The following is a 19,469-nucleotide window of genomic DNA, read 5'->3' as shown; positions in this document are numbered from 1 at the left end:
TGACACTCCCCTGCGGCACACCTGAAATCACTCATACTTCGGAAGACTTCTCTCCATTGAGAATGACATACTGCATTCTGTTATCTAGGAACTCTTCAATCCAATCACTCAATTGGTCTGACAGTCCATATGCTCTTACTTTGTTCATAAAACGACTGTGGTGAACTGTATCGAACGCCTTGCGGAAGTCAAGAAACACGGCATCTACCTGTGAACCGGTGTCTAAGGCCCTCTGAGTCTCGTGGACGAATAGCGCGAGCTGGGTTACACACGACTGTCTTTTTCGAAACCCATGCTGATTCCTACAGAGTAGATTTCTAGTCTCCAGAAAAGTATTATTGCTGTGCTGCTTGACACATTTACGTCTATTACGTATAGTGGTCTATTCTACATCTACATAGGTACTCTGCAATTCACACTTCAGGGCCTGGCAGAGGGTTCATCGAACCATTTTCATATTACTTCTCTACCATTCCGCTCTAGAATGGCGCATGGGAAGAAAGAACACCTAAATCTTTCCACTCGAGCTGTGATTTCTCTTATTTTATCATGATGATCATTTCTCCCTACGCAGGTGGGTGTCAACATAATACACTCCTGGAAATTGAAATAAGAACACCGTGAATTCATTGTCCCAGGAAGGGGAAACTTTATTGACACATTCCTGGGGTCAGATACATCACATGATCACACTGACAAAACCACAGGCACATAGACACAGGCAACAGAGCATGCACAATGTCGGCACTAGTACAGTGTATATCCACCTTTCGCAGCAATGCAGGCTGCTATTTTCCTATGGAGACGATCGTAGAGATGCTGGATGTAGTCCTGTGGAATGGCTTGCCATGCCATTTCCACCTGGCGCCTCAGTTGGACCAGCGTTCGTGCCGGACGTGCAGACCGCGTGAGACGACGCTTCATCCAGTCCCAAACATGCTCAATGGGGGACAGATCCGGAGATCTTGCTGGCCAGGGTAGTTGACTTACATCTTCTAGAGCACGTTGGGTGGCACGGGATACATGCGGACGTGCATTGTCCTGTTGGAACAGCAAGTTCCCTTGCCGGTCTAGGAATGGTAGAACGATGGGTTCAGTGACGGTTTGGATGTACCGTGCACTATTCAGTGTCCCCTCGACGATCACCAGAGGTGTACAACCAGTGTAGGAGATCGCTCCCCACACCATGATGCCGGGTGTTGGCCCTGTGTGCCTCGGTCGTATGCAGTCCTGATTGTGGCGCTCACCTGCACGGCGCCAAACACGCATACGACCATCATTGGCACCAAGGCAGAAGCGACTCTCATCGCTGAAGACGACACGTCTCCATTCGTCCCTCCATTCACGCCTGTCGCGAGACACCACTGGAGTCGGGCTGCACGATGTTGGGGCGTGAGCGGAAGACGGCCTAACGGTGTGCGGGACCGTAGCCCAGCTTCATGGAGACGGTTGCGAATGGTCCTCGCCGATACCCCAGAAGCAACAGTGTCCCTAATTTGCTGGGAAGTGGCGGTGCGGTCCCCTACGGCACTGCGTAGGATTCTACGGTGTTGGCGTGCATCCGTGCGTCGCTGCGGTCTGGTCCCAGGTCGACGTGCACGTGCACCTTCCGCCGACCACTGGCGACAACAGCGATGTACTGTGGAGACCTCACGCCCCACGTGTTGAGCAATTCGGCGGTACGTCCACCCGGCCTCCCGCATGCCCACTATACGCCCTCGCTCAAAGTCCGTCAACTGCACATACGGTTCACGTCCACGCTGTCGCGGCATGCTACCAGTGTTAAAGACTGCGATGGAGCTCCGTATGCCACGGCAAACTGGCTGACACTGACGGCGGCGGTGCACAAATGCTGCGCAGCTAGCGCCATTCGACGGCCAACACCACGGTTCCTGGTGTGTCCGCTGGGCCGTGCGTGTGATCATTGCTTGTACAGCCCTCTCGCAGTGTCCGGAGCAAGTATGGTGGGTCTGACACACCGGTGTCAATGTGTTCTTTTTTCCATTTCCAGGAGTGTATTTTCGCATTCGGAAGAGAAAGTTGGTGATTGAAATTTCGTAAATAGATCTCGCCGTTAAGAAAACCGACTTTGCTTCAGTGGCTGCCACCCCAACTCGCGTATCATATCAGTGACACACTCACCCCTATTGCGCGATAACACGAAACTAGCTGCCCTTCTTTGCACTTTTTCGATGTCATCCGTCAATCCTGCCTGGTATGGATCCCACACCGCGCAGAAATATTGCAACAGAGGACGCACATGTGTAATGTAGGCCCTCTCTTTAGTGGGTTTGTCGCATCTTCTAAATGTTCCGCCAACAAAGCGCAGTCTTTCTTTCGTCTTCCTCACAACATTACCTGTGTGGTCTTTCCAATTTAAGTTGCTCCTAATTGTAATTCCTAGGTATTTAGACGAACTGACAGCCCTTAGCTTTGTGCGCTTTATCGTATACCCAAAATTTATCGGATTTCTTTTAGTACCCATGTGGATTGTAAAGAAACTGGTTCTCTACTTCTAAAAAAAAATCTTTAAATAAAAAACATGACCTATACAGGGAATCTGATTACCCCTGTTAGTCGAGGACGAAAAAAAAAAAATTTGGTAATTCAGTACAACTATTATATGGAAGCGATAAATAACTTTAATGGGGTGCCAAATGAACAATTAAAGTCAATAAAATTCCAGTAAACCTGCAAAAGTAAAAACAAATCATTGTAGGGGCCTACATAGAGCTGGCCGCGGTGGTCTAGCGGCTCTAGGCGCTACAGTCCAGAACCGCGCGACTGCTACTGTCGCAGGTTCGAATCCTGCCTTGGCCATGGATGTGTGTCATGTCCTTAGGTTGGTTAGGTTTAAGTAGTTCTAAGTTCTATGGGTCTGATGACCTCAGACGTTAAGTCCCATAGTGTTCAGAGCCATTTGAACCAAGCCTACATAGACATCGCGCATCTGCTAGATGCCCACGAAATACGTAAGTTTGTTTTGAAGCTGACAGCCAATGAGAAAATAGTTGCAGTTGTCAAGCAGTAATGGCGGACAGCATCAGCTGGTAATATACGTAATTTTATGGTAGCTAATTTTACTACACAAAAATAAAATATGTGCTCCCTCCAACAGAAGTCACAAACAAACATTAAAATAAAAATATAATGAAGAGCAAAATGTCTGAGAAGAATTTTGAAAGAAAATTATTAATTGAACTTTGGCGGGTTTTCAACACTGTCAACAAGACGAAATAATGGACAGAATATTTATTGGAACTAAGCAAAATTGAGATGTTGTGACAGTATTTTTAAAATAGTTAATTTAACTGCAATTGTCTTTAATTTTGAAATGAGAGAGAGCGTAATAATTTTCTTTTAATGTCTTAACTGTTGCTGCAGGCAGTGCGATGACGTCAGCGGTGGTCCGCGCGGACGATGTGTGAAGTAAATCCTGGTTCGTGGCGTGAAGATAATGATGGATCATCCTGTTTCATTAATATTCCCGTTACGGCGGCGGTCCACGCCTCCGTTGTAGTCGAATCATCTGGCAGCACTGGCGCAAAAATAATAGTTCCAGTGTGTGCGATGTCGTTAGGCGCGCGACGTTCTATTATTAAAAGTTTATTAATCACACGGAGCGGGTAGGTCGGAATTATGCAACGTCTTTAGCATTTAAGTTATATATCCGGTTAATGCCAACACTTCGTACAGTTCTTTCATCGTGTTGCCACAGGAAAACAGTCACATGTGTTTTTCACTATAACAGTCTGTTAAACATAAGTTCAATTTACGTCGTCGTCTTTAAGACAGTTTGGACGATATAATAAATGTTTCTTGATCATATCACAGCACTGTTCTTAACATTTTGGTTCGATCCACTTTCACGGCAATTCTAACAGTTAGTGTCTCCACACGACAATGGTGACTGATTCATGGCTAATTGTCACAATTTCACACAGTTTGTAAAATCGTCACCGCAAGCTCTCGATATACTTTTCAGGTTTTACTGTTCACTTAATAATGCACAATCTTCTATTAATACAGCGGACGCACTGTAATAAATTGTTCCTCCGCGTATCACCGTCTTTCACGCCAAAATTTGCGACGTTTTTCACCCGCGAACCGACCACGATACCACAACTCGCACGTTCTCTATCGATAGTCGTTCGCTCTCTCTCTGACACAAGACTTCTCCAAGCCTAGCCAAAGATTTACAAAGCATATATAACCAGAACATTCATATTCGTATAATATAAAATATAAAACAGTAGCAAAATGAATGAAGAAACAATGTGACGTATTAACAAATAAAGAATAGTTGAAATAAATGATACATACGTACTATGACAAGGTAATGCACAAAAGAAAAAAAAATATTATTGACTTTCTGGGAAAGCAATGTCTTTACAGGATGACCTCGCACTTTCCTTTGTTTACTGCCAATTGCCACTTTTCGCACCATACATAAATTCGCTGTAGATCATTTTATAATTGGAATTGACCGTCTGATGATTTTACTAGACGGTAAATTACAGCGTCATCTGCAAACAATCTAAGGGGGTTGCTAAGATTATCACCTAGATCATTTATGTAAATCAGAAACAGCAGAGGGCCTATGACACTACCTTGCTGAACGCCAGGTATCACATCTGTTCCACTCGATGATTTACCGTTTACCACGACAAACTGTGACGTATCTGAGAGGAAATCACAAGTCCAGTCAACTTCATTAATAGTCGCTTGTGAGTAACGTCGCAAAGTGGTATGAAATGAGACGAACAGCTAAAATTGGTAGTAGAGAAGGCGAATGGTCGACTTCGTTTCCTTTGAGAGACTTTTAGGAACGTACAGCTCACACTGTAGAGGAGACCACGTGAAGGACACTGGTGCAACCCATTCTTGAGTACTGCTCGAGTGTTTGCGACCGACACTAGCTGGGATTAAAGGAAGGCTGCTAGATTTGTTATTGGTAGGTTCGATCAACATGCGAGTATTATGCAAAGGCTCTTTGAAGCGAAATGGGAATTTCTGGAGGGGGGAAGGTGTCCTTTTCGTGAAACAGTATTCAAAACAATATAGAGAGCAGGCTTATTGCGGCTGACTGCAGACCGGTTCTACTGCCGCTAAAGTGTATCTTGTGTGAGGACCGCGAAGTCAAGAAAAAAGAAGTCACGATAGTATGGAGGCATATAGACAGTCGTTTTGTCCTCGCTCTGTTTGCGAGTGAAATGGGAAACTACCAACAGTGGTGCAGGCTACCCTCCGCCATCCATCATGTGGTGGCTTGCAGAGTGTGTGTGTAGAAGTAGATACACAGGGTGAACAGTAATAAAACCAACAAACTGCAGCCACAGATTCCTGACTGTAAATGGAGGAAACAAGGTCCTGTGAACATGTGTCCAGAAATATATCGTTGCCAAGGTAGATGGCGCTGACTAATGACTGTTCTGCTGATGACATGCCTACATCTACATCTACATTTATATTCCGCAAGCCACCCATCGGTGTGTGGCGGAGGGCACTTTACGTACCACTGTCATTACCTCCCTTTCCTGTTCCAGTCGCGTATGGTTCGCGGGAAGAACGACTGCAGGAAAGCCTCCGTGCGCGCTCGAATCTCTATAATTTTACATCCGTGATCTCCTCGGGAGGTATAAGTAGGGGGAAGCAATATATTCGATACCTCATCCAGAAACCCACCCTCTCGAAACCTGGGCAGCAAGCTACACCGCAATGCAGAGCGCCTCTCTTCCAGAGTCTCCGTAACGCTATCACACTTACCAAATAAGCCTGTGACGAAACGCGCCGCTCTTCTTTGGATCTGCTCTATCTCCTCTGTCAACCCGACCTGGTACTCAAGTATAGGTCGAACGAGTGTTTTGCAAGCCACCTCCTTTGTTGATGGACTACATTTTCTAAGGACTCTCCCTATGAATCTCAACCTGGTACCCGCCTTACCGACAATTAATTTTATATGATCATTCCACTTCAAATCGTTCCGCACGCATAATCCCAGATATTTTACAGAAGTAGCTGCTACCGGTGTTTGTTCCGCTATCATCTAATCATACAATAAAGGATCCTTCGTTCTATGTATTCTCAATACATTACATTTGTCTATGTTCAGGGTCAGTTGCCACTCCCTGCACCAAGTGCCTGTCCGCTGCAGATCTTCCTGCATTTCACTACAATTTTCTAATGCTGTAACTTCTCTGTATACTACAGCATCATCCGCGAAAAGCCGCATGGAACTTCCGACACTATCTACTAGGTCATTTATATACCGGGTGATCAAAAAGTCAGTATAAATTTGAAAACTGAATAAATCACAGAATAATGTTGATAGAGAGTTACAAATTGACACACGTGCTGGAATGACATGGGGTTTTATTAGAACCACGCCATATTGCTAGACGCATGAAAGATCTCTTGCGCGCGCCGTTTGGTGACGATCGTGTTCTCAGCCGCCACTTCCGTCATGCTTGGCCTCCCAGGTCCCCAGACCTCAGTCCGTGCGATTATTGGCTTTGGGGTTACCTGAAGTCGCAAGTCTATCGTGATCGACCGACATCCCTAGGGATACTGAAAGACAACATCCGACGCCAATGCCTCACTGTAACTCCGGACATGCTTTACAGTGCTGTTCGCAACATTATTCCTCGACTACATCTATTGTTGAGGAATGATGGTGGACATATTGAGCATTTTCTGTGAAGAACATCATCTTTGCTTTGACTTACTTTGTTATGCTAATTATTGCTATTATGATCAGATGAAGTGCCATCTGTCGCATATTTTTTGAACTTTTGTAATTTTTTGGTTCTAATAAAACCCCATGTCATTGCAAGCATGTGTGTCAATTTGTACCTCTCTGTCTACATTATTCCGTGATTTATTCAGTTTTCAAATTTATACTGTCTTTTTGATCACCTGGTATATTGCGAAAAGCAATGGTCCCATAACACTCCCCTGTGGAACGCCAGCGGTTACTTTAACGTCTGTAGACGTCTCTCCATTGAGAACAACATGCTGTGTCCTGTCTGCTAAAAACTCTTCAATCCAGCCACACAGCTGGTCTGATATTCCGTAGGCTCTTACTTTGTTTATCAGGCAACAGTGCGGAACTGCCATGTGTTCCTTGTGTGTTGGAGGCTGCGTTATTAACGCAGCGTACTGTAAGCGTCAGAGTGGTCCAGTGTTCAAGTCGGGAACAAGCGGAGGTGGTGTTTTTGCACCAGCGAGCAGGTGGAAATGGTCGAGGGGGAGCACGGCTACACCATAAAAAGTGCCGTCACACACAACAACCACATCACACCATATCAAGCTATTTTCGGACGTATGTGTGATCATGGGCCTATTTAGACACACGAATGTCGAGGGATGCGGCGAACTGTGCTCACACCACATTGAAATTGCTGCACCAAGAAAAAATGCAGATGATAAACGGGTATTCATTGGACAAATATATTATAATAGCACTAACATGTGATTTCATTTTCACGCAATTTCGCTGCATAGATCCTGAGAAATCAATATCCAGAACAACCACCTCCGGCCGTAATAAAGGCCTTGATACACCTGGTCATCGAGTCAAACAGAGCTTGGGTGGCATGTAGGATTACAGCTGCCCATGCAGCTTCGACACGATACCACAGTTCATCAAGAGTAGTGACTGGCGTATTGTGATTAGCCAGTTGCTCGGCCACCATTGACCAGACGTTTTCAGCTGGTGAGAGATCTGAAGAATGTGTTGGCCAGGGCAGCAGTCGAACATTTTCTGTATCCAGAAAGGCCCGTACAGGACCTGCAACATGCGGTCGTGCATTATCCTGCTGAAATGTAGGGTTTCGCTGGGATCGAATGAAGGGTAGAGCCGCGGGTCGTAACGCATCTGAAATGTAACGTCCACTGTTCAAAGTGCCGTCAATGCGAACAAGAGGTGGCCGAGACGTGTAACCAATGGCACCCCATACCATCACGCCGGATGATACGCCAGTACTGCGATGACGAATACACGCTTCCAATGTGCGATCAGCGCGATGTCGCCAAACACGGATGCGACCATCACGATGCTGTTAACAGAACCTGGATTCATCTGAAAAAAAATGACTTTTGCCATTCGTGCACCCAGGTTCGTCGTCGAGTACACCATCGCAGGTGCTCCTGTCTGTGATGCAGCGTCAAGGGTAACGGCAGCCACGGTCTCCGAGCTGATAGTCCGTGCTGCTACAAACGTCGTCGAACTGTTCGTGCAGATGGTTTTTGTGTTGCAAACGTCCCTATCTGTTGACTCATGGATCGAGACGTGGCTGCACGATCCGTTACACCCATGCGGATAAGATGCCTGTCACCTCGACTGCTAGTGATACGAGGCCGTTGGGATGCAGCACGGCGTTCCGTATTACCCTCCTGAACCAACCGATTCCATGTTCTACCAACAGTCATTGGATCTCGACCAACGCGAGCAGCAATGTCGCGATAGGCTACAATCCGACCTTTATCAAAGTCGGAAACGTGATGGTACGCATTTCTCCTCATTACACGAGGCATCACAACAACGTTCTATCAGGCAGCGACTGTCAACTGCTGTTTGTGTGTGAGAAATCGGTTGGAAACTTTCCTCATGTCAGCACGTTGTAGGTGTCGCCACCGGCGCCAACCTTGTGTGAATGCTCTGAAAAGCTAATCATTTGCATATCACAGCATCCTGTCCCTGTCTGTTAAATTTCGCGTCTGCAGCGCGTCATCTTCGTGGTGTAGCAATTTTAATGGCCAGTAGTGTAGATTCTACAAGACAGTGAGACGAACCTTAGTAAAAGCTCGAGGCATGTGTCTCGCTAACATGGTGCAAGCCAGAATACGATTATGTGTAACCTGCATGACAAACGCTACTTTCCCAATCACCTACAATCCCCTTGCAGGGCAGTTAGAACATCTGTTTTGACGTGGATGCGATGCAGCTCTCTACTGTGTTCGACAATGATTTGTTCACGTTGTACGCACACTGTCCATCCAGACACATTACATACGGCCTTTCTTCCTCCATTCCCAGTCAGCATTCCGCCAGTTTTATTAATGTTCACCCTGTAGATTTGGAAAGTTTTGTTGGGTTTGACTTGCCTTACAGTGTTCTGACCTTGTTGTCAGTCTCCACCTTACAACTGTGGTTGAAGCGAAATGTTCACCAACTGGTCGTCTCGTAACTGACGTCATTAAACTGTTTTGCGTGCACACACACACACACACACACACACACACACACACACACACACACACACACACACACACAAATATGCATGCATGCACTCTGTCCAACTAGTTTCTGCAATCCATGGTGTCTCCTTTTCTGTTGCAGGTATTGCCAGGTGGTGGGCAGCTAGGGAGCCGCTCTGACCCTCTGGTGAGTGTGACGTTCCCTGTACATGTTCCTTATACAACCGACTGGTTCTGTGAATAATGCAAGGTGTGTCTGCGATGTCGGTGAATGGTTTACGGAAATAAGGGTAACTCTTTGTTTCCTTCATTTTTCTGATAAGCAGCCCCTTGAGTGCTAGGTCGAAAAAAACCAGTAATGTTTATGGCATCCAATTCTGAGCACAGTATGAGGATACAGAGCGTAGGTGAACTACTTAGTCGCTGAGTAACTCACAACAGTGCTACAGTGCTAGGGGTGTCGGTATACAGCAATCGATTGCAGCAATAAACATAGCAAAGGTCCCATCATATCTACGAGGGTCACTCCAAAAGAAATGCACACTATTTTCTTTAACCCATATTTTATTCTACATGCATTTTTCTGATAAGCAGCCCCTTGAGTGCGAGGTCGAAAAAAACCAGTAATGTTTATGGCATCCAATTCTGAGCACAGTATGAGGATACAGAGCGTAGGTGAACTACTTAGTCGATGAGTAACTCACAACAGTGCTACAGTGCTAGGGGTGTCGGTATACAGCAATCGATTGCAGCAATAAACATAGCAAAGGTCCTATCATATCTACGAGGGTCACTCCAAAAGAAATGCACACTATTTTTTTTAACCCATATTTTATTCTACATGTTCGAAGGTTTTACCGTGTGTAGATGCATCCTTTAGGAACAATATTTTCATTTCTCCACATAATTTCCATCCCTCTCAACTGCTTTACGCCATCTTGGAACCAGCGCCTGTATACCCGAACGGTAAAATTCTGCAGCAACCTGTTGGAGCCACTGTTTGGCAGCGTGCACAAGGGAGTCATCATCTTCAAACTTCGTTCCACGAAGAGAGTCTTTCAGTTTCCCAAAGAGATGATAGTCACAGGGAGCCAGACCAGGACAGTAAGGCAGGTGTTTCAGTGTCGTCCATCCGAGTTTCGTGATCACTTCCACGGTTTTTCGGTTGACAAGTGGCCGTGCATTGTCGTGCAACAGCAAAACATCCTGCTTTTGCCAATGTGGTCAAACACAACTCAGTCTACCTTGAGGTTTCTTCAGTGTCATCACATTTGCGTCAGCATTTATGGTGGTTCCACTTGGCATGATTTCCACAACCGAGAGTCCTTCGGAATCAAAAAACACCGTAGCCACAACTTTTCCAGCAGAAGGAGTGGTTTTGAATTTTTTTCCTTGGGTGAATTTCCATGATGCAACCCCATTGATTACCTCTTCATCTCTGGTGAAAAGTGATGGAGCCATGTTTCATTCCCTGTCACGATTCTTCCAATAGATTCATCTCCACCATTCTCGTACTGTTCCAAAAGTTTAGTGCATACCGTTTTTCTTGTTGCTTTGTGAGCCACTGTCAACATCCTGGGAACCCGCCTGGCACAAACCTTTTTTAACGCCAACACTTTCAGTATTGTGCAAACACTTCCTTCCCCTATCCCAACGTAGTGTGACAATTCCTTCACTGTGATGCATCTGTCAGCAGTTACCAATTCGTTAACTCTCTGCACATTGTCTGGAGTGTGTGCAGTACGAGGCCTCCCGCTGCGAGGACAATCCTCAATATTGCCGTGCCCGCTTTCGTCACGTAACCTGCTCGCCCACCGACTAACTGTACTGCGATCGACAGCAGCATCTCCGTACACCTTTTCGACCTCTTGTGAATGTTTCCCACTGTCTCGTTTTCACAGTACAGGAATTCTATGACAGCACGTTGCTTCTGACGAACGTCAAGTGTAGCAGCCATCTTGAAGACGTGCTGTGACCTCGCCACTCACGGGAACAGGTTGAACTAAGTTTGAAAAGAAGCGGGAATGATGTATCTACAAACTGTGAAACTTTCATGCATGCAGAATGAAAACTGTATTTTTACAAAAATAGTGTGCATTTCTTTTGGAGTGACCCCCCTACAACAGTGGCTGGGTGAAGTTGACATTTCGTCAGAAAGGAACCCAAGGAATTTTACAGACTGAGAAAGAAGTGGCAGATGAAACATCAGCGTTTCTGCAAGATGAGTCAGTGGAATGTGTGGTATTCGATTACAGTTATTCCAACAGTTAATCTGGATGGTAAATTGGCTGTAAATTATGTGTTGTACTGCGAGAAATTGGAGGGCACCGAGCTGAACGTCCTGATTAGTTTGTAGCACCAAAGCAGTTCGCCATCGATCTTGATGGTGCGAAACTGTGTGATCACTGTGGCGCGCCATTTCTCATCCAGTGTTCATGGTGCAACTTAGTGGCGTGTTTTGAACTTTTCTTGAATGTCAACGATGTCCATTTTGTGAAGTGTAATACATACATCCCATAGAAGGTTGATCTCTGCACCTCCCCAACATTCGTTTTCTGTCACCTACCTGATGCACATGGTGAGTCATTAGCAGCTAATATGTTTGCTGTCATAATTGTTAACACAGCACTTGCAAACGAACCTCATAAAAGGTTGAACTTGTGACCTTGAACTCACAGGGTTCCTTGCTAGACTTTCCACCGAACTTTGCAGATGTGCCTTGTTCACTGGTACCAAAAGTCCATCTGGCTTCTTATGTCGAGGAAAAGACAGTAAGCTATGACACTTGTTTGACAGCTACCTATTCCGCCCTGAGCTGCCTGACATAATTCATTCGTGTCGTAAGCATTAATTGTTGACCTGTAGTAGTTAGCTATCAAACGAACAAGTAACAGAGTTACTATGCAAATAACACATACTTGTTGACCACATTCTTAAACAACACCAATTAGAACAAAACATTGTTTTATGACGCGTGTGACTTTCTTCATTAATGTACTGTAACTAACTTCAGACGGATTTATTTATGTGAACTTTCAACCGAGATACAAGAAAAAGCTTTGGGGACATCTTATATTCCCTTCTCGGACATATTTGAAAAACTTCGTGGATGTAACAAATTTACTCAACTATGTGACAAATATGCTTCCCTAAAGATCGGAAAAGTAAGAATGAAACCTGCATATGGCTAACTGAAGAACAAAAACAGCTCATGAATCTCATACCCATCAGGCACACAAATTGTGCCTTGTTCCTGAAAATCGTATTGCTTAGAAGCAAAAGCGGAACAGAGTCAATCAAGCTGTGAGGAATGCAAAACTCAAACATGCCCATATATTAAACGACAGCCGGAACAGATAAGCTACACTATAGAAAAACCTAAATGGTCGTGGTATAGGCAGAGTAAAAGCTGCAGGCATTACCATTGTCCCAGCTGAAGAAGTGAGCCGGTACTTCACATTACCTACAACCATAATTAAAACACATACGAAGGGGATACTCGTTGATCACTTTATGGGGGTAAATGATTTAAGCCACAAAGAATAATCTCTAAAGCACGTTACTTCCAGTACCGTCAAAAAAAGCTAACGTACATATCAGATCAGCATCTACTGGATGTGATGGCATCACAGTCCAAATGATGAAGCATATTATTCATCAACTACTACCCACTATAATAGATATCTTCAACCACTCATTAACCGCGTTTTCCCTAAGGTCTGAAAACAGAAACTAGTTAAACCACTTTCTAAGAAGGTCATTGCTACCGTACCTTCTGATTACTGACCTATTTTTTGTTTTCCGGTACTGTCTAAGGCCTAAGAATATGCAGGTTGTCCATTGATAGTGACCGGGCCCAATATCTCACGAAATAAGCATCAAACGAAAAAACTACAAAGAACGAAAGTCGTCTAGCTTGAAGGGAGAAACCAGATGGCGCTGTGGTCGGCCCGCTAGATGGCGCTGCCATAGGTCAAACGTATATCAACTGCGTTTTTTTTTTGAAAAATAGGAACCCCCATTACATACTCGTGTAATACGTAAAGATATATGAATGTTTTACTTGGACCATTTTTTTCGCTTTGTGACAGTTGCCGCTATAATAGTCACAAACGTATAAGTACGTGGTATCACGTAACATTCCGCCAGTGTGGACGGTATTTGCTTCGTGATACATTACCCGTGTTAAAATGGACCGTTTACCAATCGCGAAAAAGATCGATATCGTGTTGATGTGTGGCTATTGTGATCAAAAGGCCCAACGGGCGTGTGCTATGTATGCTGCTCGGTATCCTGGACGACATCATCCAAGTCTCCGGACCGTTCGCCGTATAGTTACGTTATTTGAGGAAACAGGAAGTGTTCAGCCACATGTGGAACGTCAACCACGACCTGCAACAAATCATGATGCCCAAGTAGGTGTTTTAGCTGCTGTCGCGGCTAATCCGCACATCAGTAGCAGACAAATTGTGTGAGATTTGGGAAACTCAAAAACGTCGGTGTTGAGAATGCTACACCAACATCGATTGCACCGGTATTATATTTCTATGCACCAGGAATTGAATGGCGACGAGTTTGAACGTTGTGTACAGTTTTGCCACTGGGCACAGGAGAAATTACGGAACGATGACAGATGTTTTTACGCGGGTTCTATTTAGCAACGAAGCGTCATTCACCAACAGCGGTAACGTAAACCGGCATAATATACACTACTGGACAACGGAAAATCCACGATGGCTGTGACAAGTGGAACATCAGAGACCTTGGCGGGTTATTGCATGGTGCGGCATTATGGGAGGAAGGATAATTGGCCCTCATTTTATCGATGGCAATCTAAATGGTGCAATGTATGCTGATTTCCTACGTAATGTTCTACCGATGTTACTACAAGATGTTTCACTGCATGACAGGATGGCGATGTACTTCCAACATGATGGATGTCCGGTATATAGCTCACATGCGGTTGAAGTGGCACTGAATAGCATGTTTCATGACAGGTGGATTGGTCGTCGAAGCACCATACCATAGCCCACACGTTCACCGGATCTGACGTCCCCAGATTTCTTTCTGTGGGAGAAGTTGAAGGATATTTGCTATCGTGATCCACCGACAACATCTGACAACATGTGTCAGCGCATTGTCGATGTACACTCCTGGAAATTGAAATAAGAACACCGTGAATTCATTGTCCCAGGAAGGGGAAACTTTATTGACACATTCCTGGGGTCAGATACATCACATGATCACACTGACAGAAACACAGGCACATAGACACAGGCAACAGAGCATGCACAATGTCGGCACTAGTACAGTGTATATCCACCTTTCGCAGCAATGCAGGCTGCTATTCTCCCATGGAGACGATCGTAGAGATGCTGGATGTAGTCCTGTGGAACGGCTTGCCATGCCATTTCCACCTGGCGCCTCAGCTGGACCAGCGTTCGTGCTGGACGTGCAGACCGCGTGAGACGACGCTTCATCCAGTCCCAAACATGCTCAATGGGGGACAGATCCGGAGATCTTGCTGGCCAGGGTAGTTGACTTACACCTTCTAGAGCACGTTGGGTGGCACAGGATACATGCGGACGTGCATTTTCCTGTTGGAACAGCAAGTTCCCTTGCCGGTCTAGGAATGGTAGAACGATGGGTTCGATGACGGTTTGGATGTACCGTGCACTATTCAGTACCCCTCGACGGTCACCAGAGGTGTACGGCCAGTGTAGGAGATCGCTCCCCACACCTTGATGCCGGGTGTTGGCCCTGTGTGCCCCGGTCGTATGCAGTCCTGATTGTGGCGCTCACCTGTACGGCGCCAAACACGCATACGACCATCATTGGCACCAAGGCAGAAGCGACTCTCATCGCTGAAGACGACACGTCTCCATTCGTCCCTCCATTCACGCCTGTCGCGACACCAGTGGAGGCGGGCTGCACGATGTTGGGGCGTGAGCGGAAGACGGCCTAACGGTGTGCGGGACCGTAGCCCAGCTTCATGGAGACGGTTGCGAATGGTCCTCGCCGATACCCCAGGAGCAACAGTGTCCCTAATTTGCTGGGAAGTGGCGGTGCGGTCCCCTACGGCACTGCGTAGGATCCTACGGTCTTGGCGTGCATCCGTGCGTCGCTGCGGTCTGGTCCCAGGTCGACGGGCACGTGCACTTTCCGCCGACCACTGGCGACAACATCGATGTACTGTGGAGACCTCACGCCCCACGTGTTGAGCAATTCGGCGGTACGTCCACCCGGCCTCCCGCATGCCCACTATACGCCCTCGCTCAAAGTCCGTCAACTGCACATACGGTTCACGTCCACGCTGTCGCGGCATGCTACCAGTGTTAAAGACTGCGATGGAGCTCCGTATGCCACGGCAAACTGGCTGACACTGACGGCGGCGGTGCACAAATGTTGCGCAGCTAGCGCCATTCGACGGCCAACACCGCGGTTCCTGGTGTGTCCGCTGTGCCGTGCGTGTGATCATTGCTTGTACAGCCCTCTCGCAGTGTCCGGAGCAAGTATGGTGGGTCTGACACACCGGTGTCAATGTGTTCTTTTTTCCATTTCCAGGAGTGTATGTGCGAACATTACGGAAGGCGAACTACTCGCTGTTGAGAGGAGTGTCGTTACACGTATTGCCAAATGCATTGAGGTTTACGGACATCATTTTGAGCATTTATTGCATTAATGTGGTATTCAGAGATAATCAGGCTGTAACAGCATGCGTTCTCAGAAATGATAAGTTCAGAAAGGTACATGAATCACATTGGAACAACCGAAGTAAAAGGCTCGAACGTATCTACGTTCTGTATTTTAATTTAAAAAACCTACCTGTTCCTCTAAAATTCTGAGCCATATGTTTGTGACTATGACAGTGCCATCTACCACAAAGCGAAGAAAGTGGTCCAACTAAAACATTCATATTTCTTTGCGTACTACACGAATATGTAATAAAAAATGGGGGTTCCTATTTTTTTTAAAATGCAGTTGATATCTGTTTGACCTATGGCAGCACCATCTAGCGGACGAGCTATAGTGCCATCTGGTTTGCCCCTTCAAGCGAGACAAGTTTCGTTCTTTGTAGTTTTTTCGTTTGACGCTTATTTCGTGGCATATTTTGTCCGGTCACGATCAATGGACCAACCTGTATAACACCACGCACAAACTCACTCACATGTTGATAAACTATCATTGTATATTTTTAAAATCTGTCATAATATGAAAATATGATCAGTATATGAACCTTCATTATCATTTGCTCTAAAAAGCGGAACATTTTCATCACGTTAATTACAGAGTAAAGTCACAATGATTCTGAAAAATTTTGTTTGATTGTCAGAATGAAGTCCAGCGGCAATGTAGTTCTTCCCTTCTCGCGGTCTCTGGCCTTCAACTGGTAAAACATCTCTTCAGTGGGCCGCGAGGACGCAAGATACTCATCCACTGACGAAGCCCCAGGCTGTCACTTACTCCATATGAAACGAACACATTTGTGTTAGCCCATTCAAATAACGACGATACGATGTTGCAATGCCTGTGTTATTCTGCATTACAATGCCAAGTTCGTTTGAACATGCTTGTACGTCCAGAGGAACAGGCACTGCTGCTACTGCAGCCTTATGAAATACATTAAATGTATTCGCAATTGCGAATGTAGATAATCATCAGTTTTAGAATGGAATGACAATGAAAATTTGTGTCGGGCCGGAACTCAACCTGGATTTCCATCTTATCGCCCTACCGTTTGGCTACCCTGCACGTCTCCATATATAATTAACCATCCATCCACAACAAGTATGTAATATCCTGTTTATCAGCCGACACTGAGAAAGTGACTTTTGAGTAAAATGTCTCACCAGTTCGGAAATATACATAATGGATGTGTGAGTACAGGTTGTAGCCGCATGGCTGACGACGGACGGATGTTTGAGGTTGGCCGTGAGTCGTGCATGGATAGTTGAATGGTTGGGCGACCGCTCGCAATAAACAGGAAATCCGGGTTAGAGTACCGGTCCAGCACAAATTTTCTCTGTCGTCTTTCCATTCTTCAACTGATAGTTATCCATATTCGTAATTGCGAGTACATTTCATGCATACAAATAAAGCTATCGTAGAAGATTTGAAATGTAACATACACTGAGGTGACAAAAGTCGTGCGATAGCTCCTAATATCATGTCGTACCTCCTTTTCCCATCATGAGACATTGCCTCAACAAGTCAATAGGCTCTGCACAAATATGAAGCCATGTAGCCCCTATGGAAAAGTGTTGCCAGTGCAGGATTTTGTGCGCAGACATACATCGCGATTATATCCCATAACGGTTGGATGTGCTTTATGTCTGGCGATCTGGGTGACCAATTTATTCACTCAAACTGTCCAGAATACTCTTCAAACCAGGCGCGAACAGTTGCGGCCCAGTGTCATGGTGCACTGTCGTACAGAAATATTTCATTGTTTTTTGGAAACATGAAGTCCACGAGTGGCTGCAGACTGCCTCCATGTAGCCGAACATAATAACCTACAGTGAACGATCAGTTCAGTTGATGCAGATGACCAGATCCATTACATGTAAACAGTTTGCAGAGCGATCATCAGCATGTACAGTGGCTTGTTGGCATCTGGGATCCATGCCTTTGTGCGGTCTGCGCCACATTCGAACGCTACCACTAGCTCTTCCCAACAGAAATCGAGACTGATTTGAGCAGGTGGAGCCGGCCGTTGTGGCCGAGCGGTTCTAGGCACTTCAGTCCGGAACCGCGCTCCTGCTACAGTCGTAGGTTCCAATCCTGCCTCCGGCATGGATGTGTGTGATGCCCTTAGGTTAGATAGGTTGAAGTAGTTCTAAGTTCTCGGGGACTGATGACCTCAGATGTTAAGTCCCCTAGTGCTCAGAGCCATTTGAACCATTTTTTGACCAGGCCGCAGCTTTCCAGTCGTCTAGTGTCTAACAGATATGGTCACGAGCCCAGTAGAGGCGCTGCAGGCGATGTCGTGCTGCTGCCATAGCCGTACCGTCCTACATAGCCGTACCGTCATACATAGCAGTACCGTCATACATCCCACGTTAATTTTTCCGGTTATTTCACGCAGTGTTGCTTGTCTGTTAGCACTGACAACTCTATGCAAACGCCGCTGCTTTCGGTCGTTAAGTGAAGGATGTCGGCCATTACATTATCCATGGTCAGATGTTATGCATGAAACTGGGTATTCTCGACACACTTTTGTCACTGAGTATCTGGCACTGTTGACTTCCCAAACGGTTTCCGAAATGAAATCTCCAGTGCGTCTAGTCCCAATTACCATTCCGCGATCGGGGTCTGTTAATTCCCGTCGTCCGGCTATACTCACGTCAGAAACCTTTTCACATGTCTACCTTGTGTACACGTTACCTCCACCATCAGCATGTATCTGCATATCGCTCTCCCATGACTTTCGTCACTTCATTGTACTAAACGTTTACCTGTCGTCTCTCGGGTGGGCAAGACAGCCGTATCTGCGATACAGCAGCAACAACTAAGCGTGGTCTCAGGCGCCTTGCCACGGTTCGCGTGGCTACCCCCGTCGGAGGTTCGAGTCCTCCCTCGGCAATGGGTCTGTGTTGTCCTTAATGTACGTTAGTGTCACTTCGATTAAGTAGTGTGTAAGCCTGGGGACCGATGACCTCAGCAGTTTGGCCCCAATTAAAAAAAATACTAATGCAATCTGAGGCAGATTCTAGTCTTGTGTGATGGGAACCAAACTGTGCTTACATCGTCCGAAGCCTCTGCACGTCTTCCACGCTGTCCCAGAATCAGTTAATGCGAGTGAGAGGGCATTCCATTTGGCAATGACGTGCCTGATTTACTTCCCCGTCGCCATGTGTGAGAGCCACATGTGTTATTTCCTCCATATAGATAAGGTGCTAAATCGGACTGATACACTACTGGTCATTAAAATTGCTACACCAAGAAGGAATGCAGATGATAAACGGGTATTCATTGGACAAATATATTATACTACAACTGGCATGTGATTACATTTTCACGCAATTTAGGTGCATAGATCCTGAGAAATCACTACCCACCTCTGGCCTTGATACGCCTGGGCATTGAGTCAAACAGAGCTCCGATGGCGTGTACAGGTACTGCTGCTCATGCAGCTTCAACACGATGCCACAGTTCATCACTGGCGTATTGTGACGAGCCAGTTGCTCGGCCGCCATTGACCAGACGTTTTCAGTTGGTGAGACATCTGGAGAATGTGCTGGCCAGGGCAGCAGACGAACATTTTCTGTATC

At 46.0% G+C, this 19,469-nt stretch overlaps 1 protein-coding gene across 2 annotated transcripts in view; it reads left to right on the top strand.

Moving 5' to 3' along the window:
- The window catches only part of LOC126295348 (zinc finger protein ZFP2-like), a 233,021-nt gene that overhangs the window by 176,324 nt on the left and 37,228 nt on the right, over positions 1-19,469 (top strand). For both annotated transcript variants that reach the window (XM_049987816.1, XM_049987817.1), the window contains one exon: positions 9,341-9,385. In XM_049987816.1, the coding sequence (XP_049843773.1) occupies positions 9,341-9,385 (45 nt within the window). The remainder of the gene's footprint in view (positions 1-9,340; positions 9,386-19,469) is intronic.

Source organism: Schistocerca gregaria, chromosome 11 (assembly GCF_023897955.1).
Source record: "Schistocerca gregaria isolate iqSchGreg1 chromosome 11, iqSchGreg1.2, whole genome shotgun sequence".
NCBI classification, from domain to species: domain Eukaryota; kingdom Metazoa; phylum Arthropoda; class Insecta; order Orthoptera; family Acrididae; genus Schistocerca; species Schistocerca gregaria.
The sequence above is the reverse complement of the archived record's forward strand: the minus strand, read 5'-3'. Positions and strand labels throughout refer to the sequence as shown.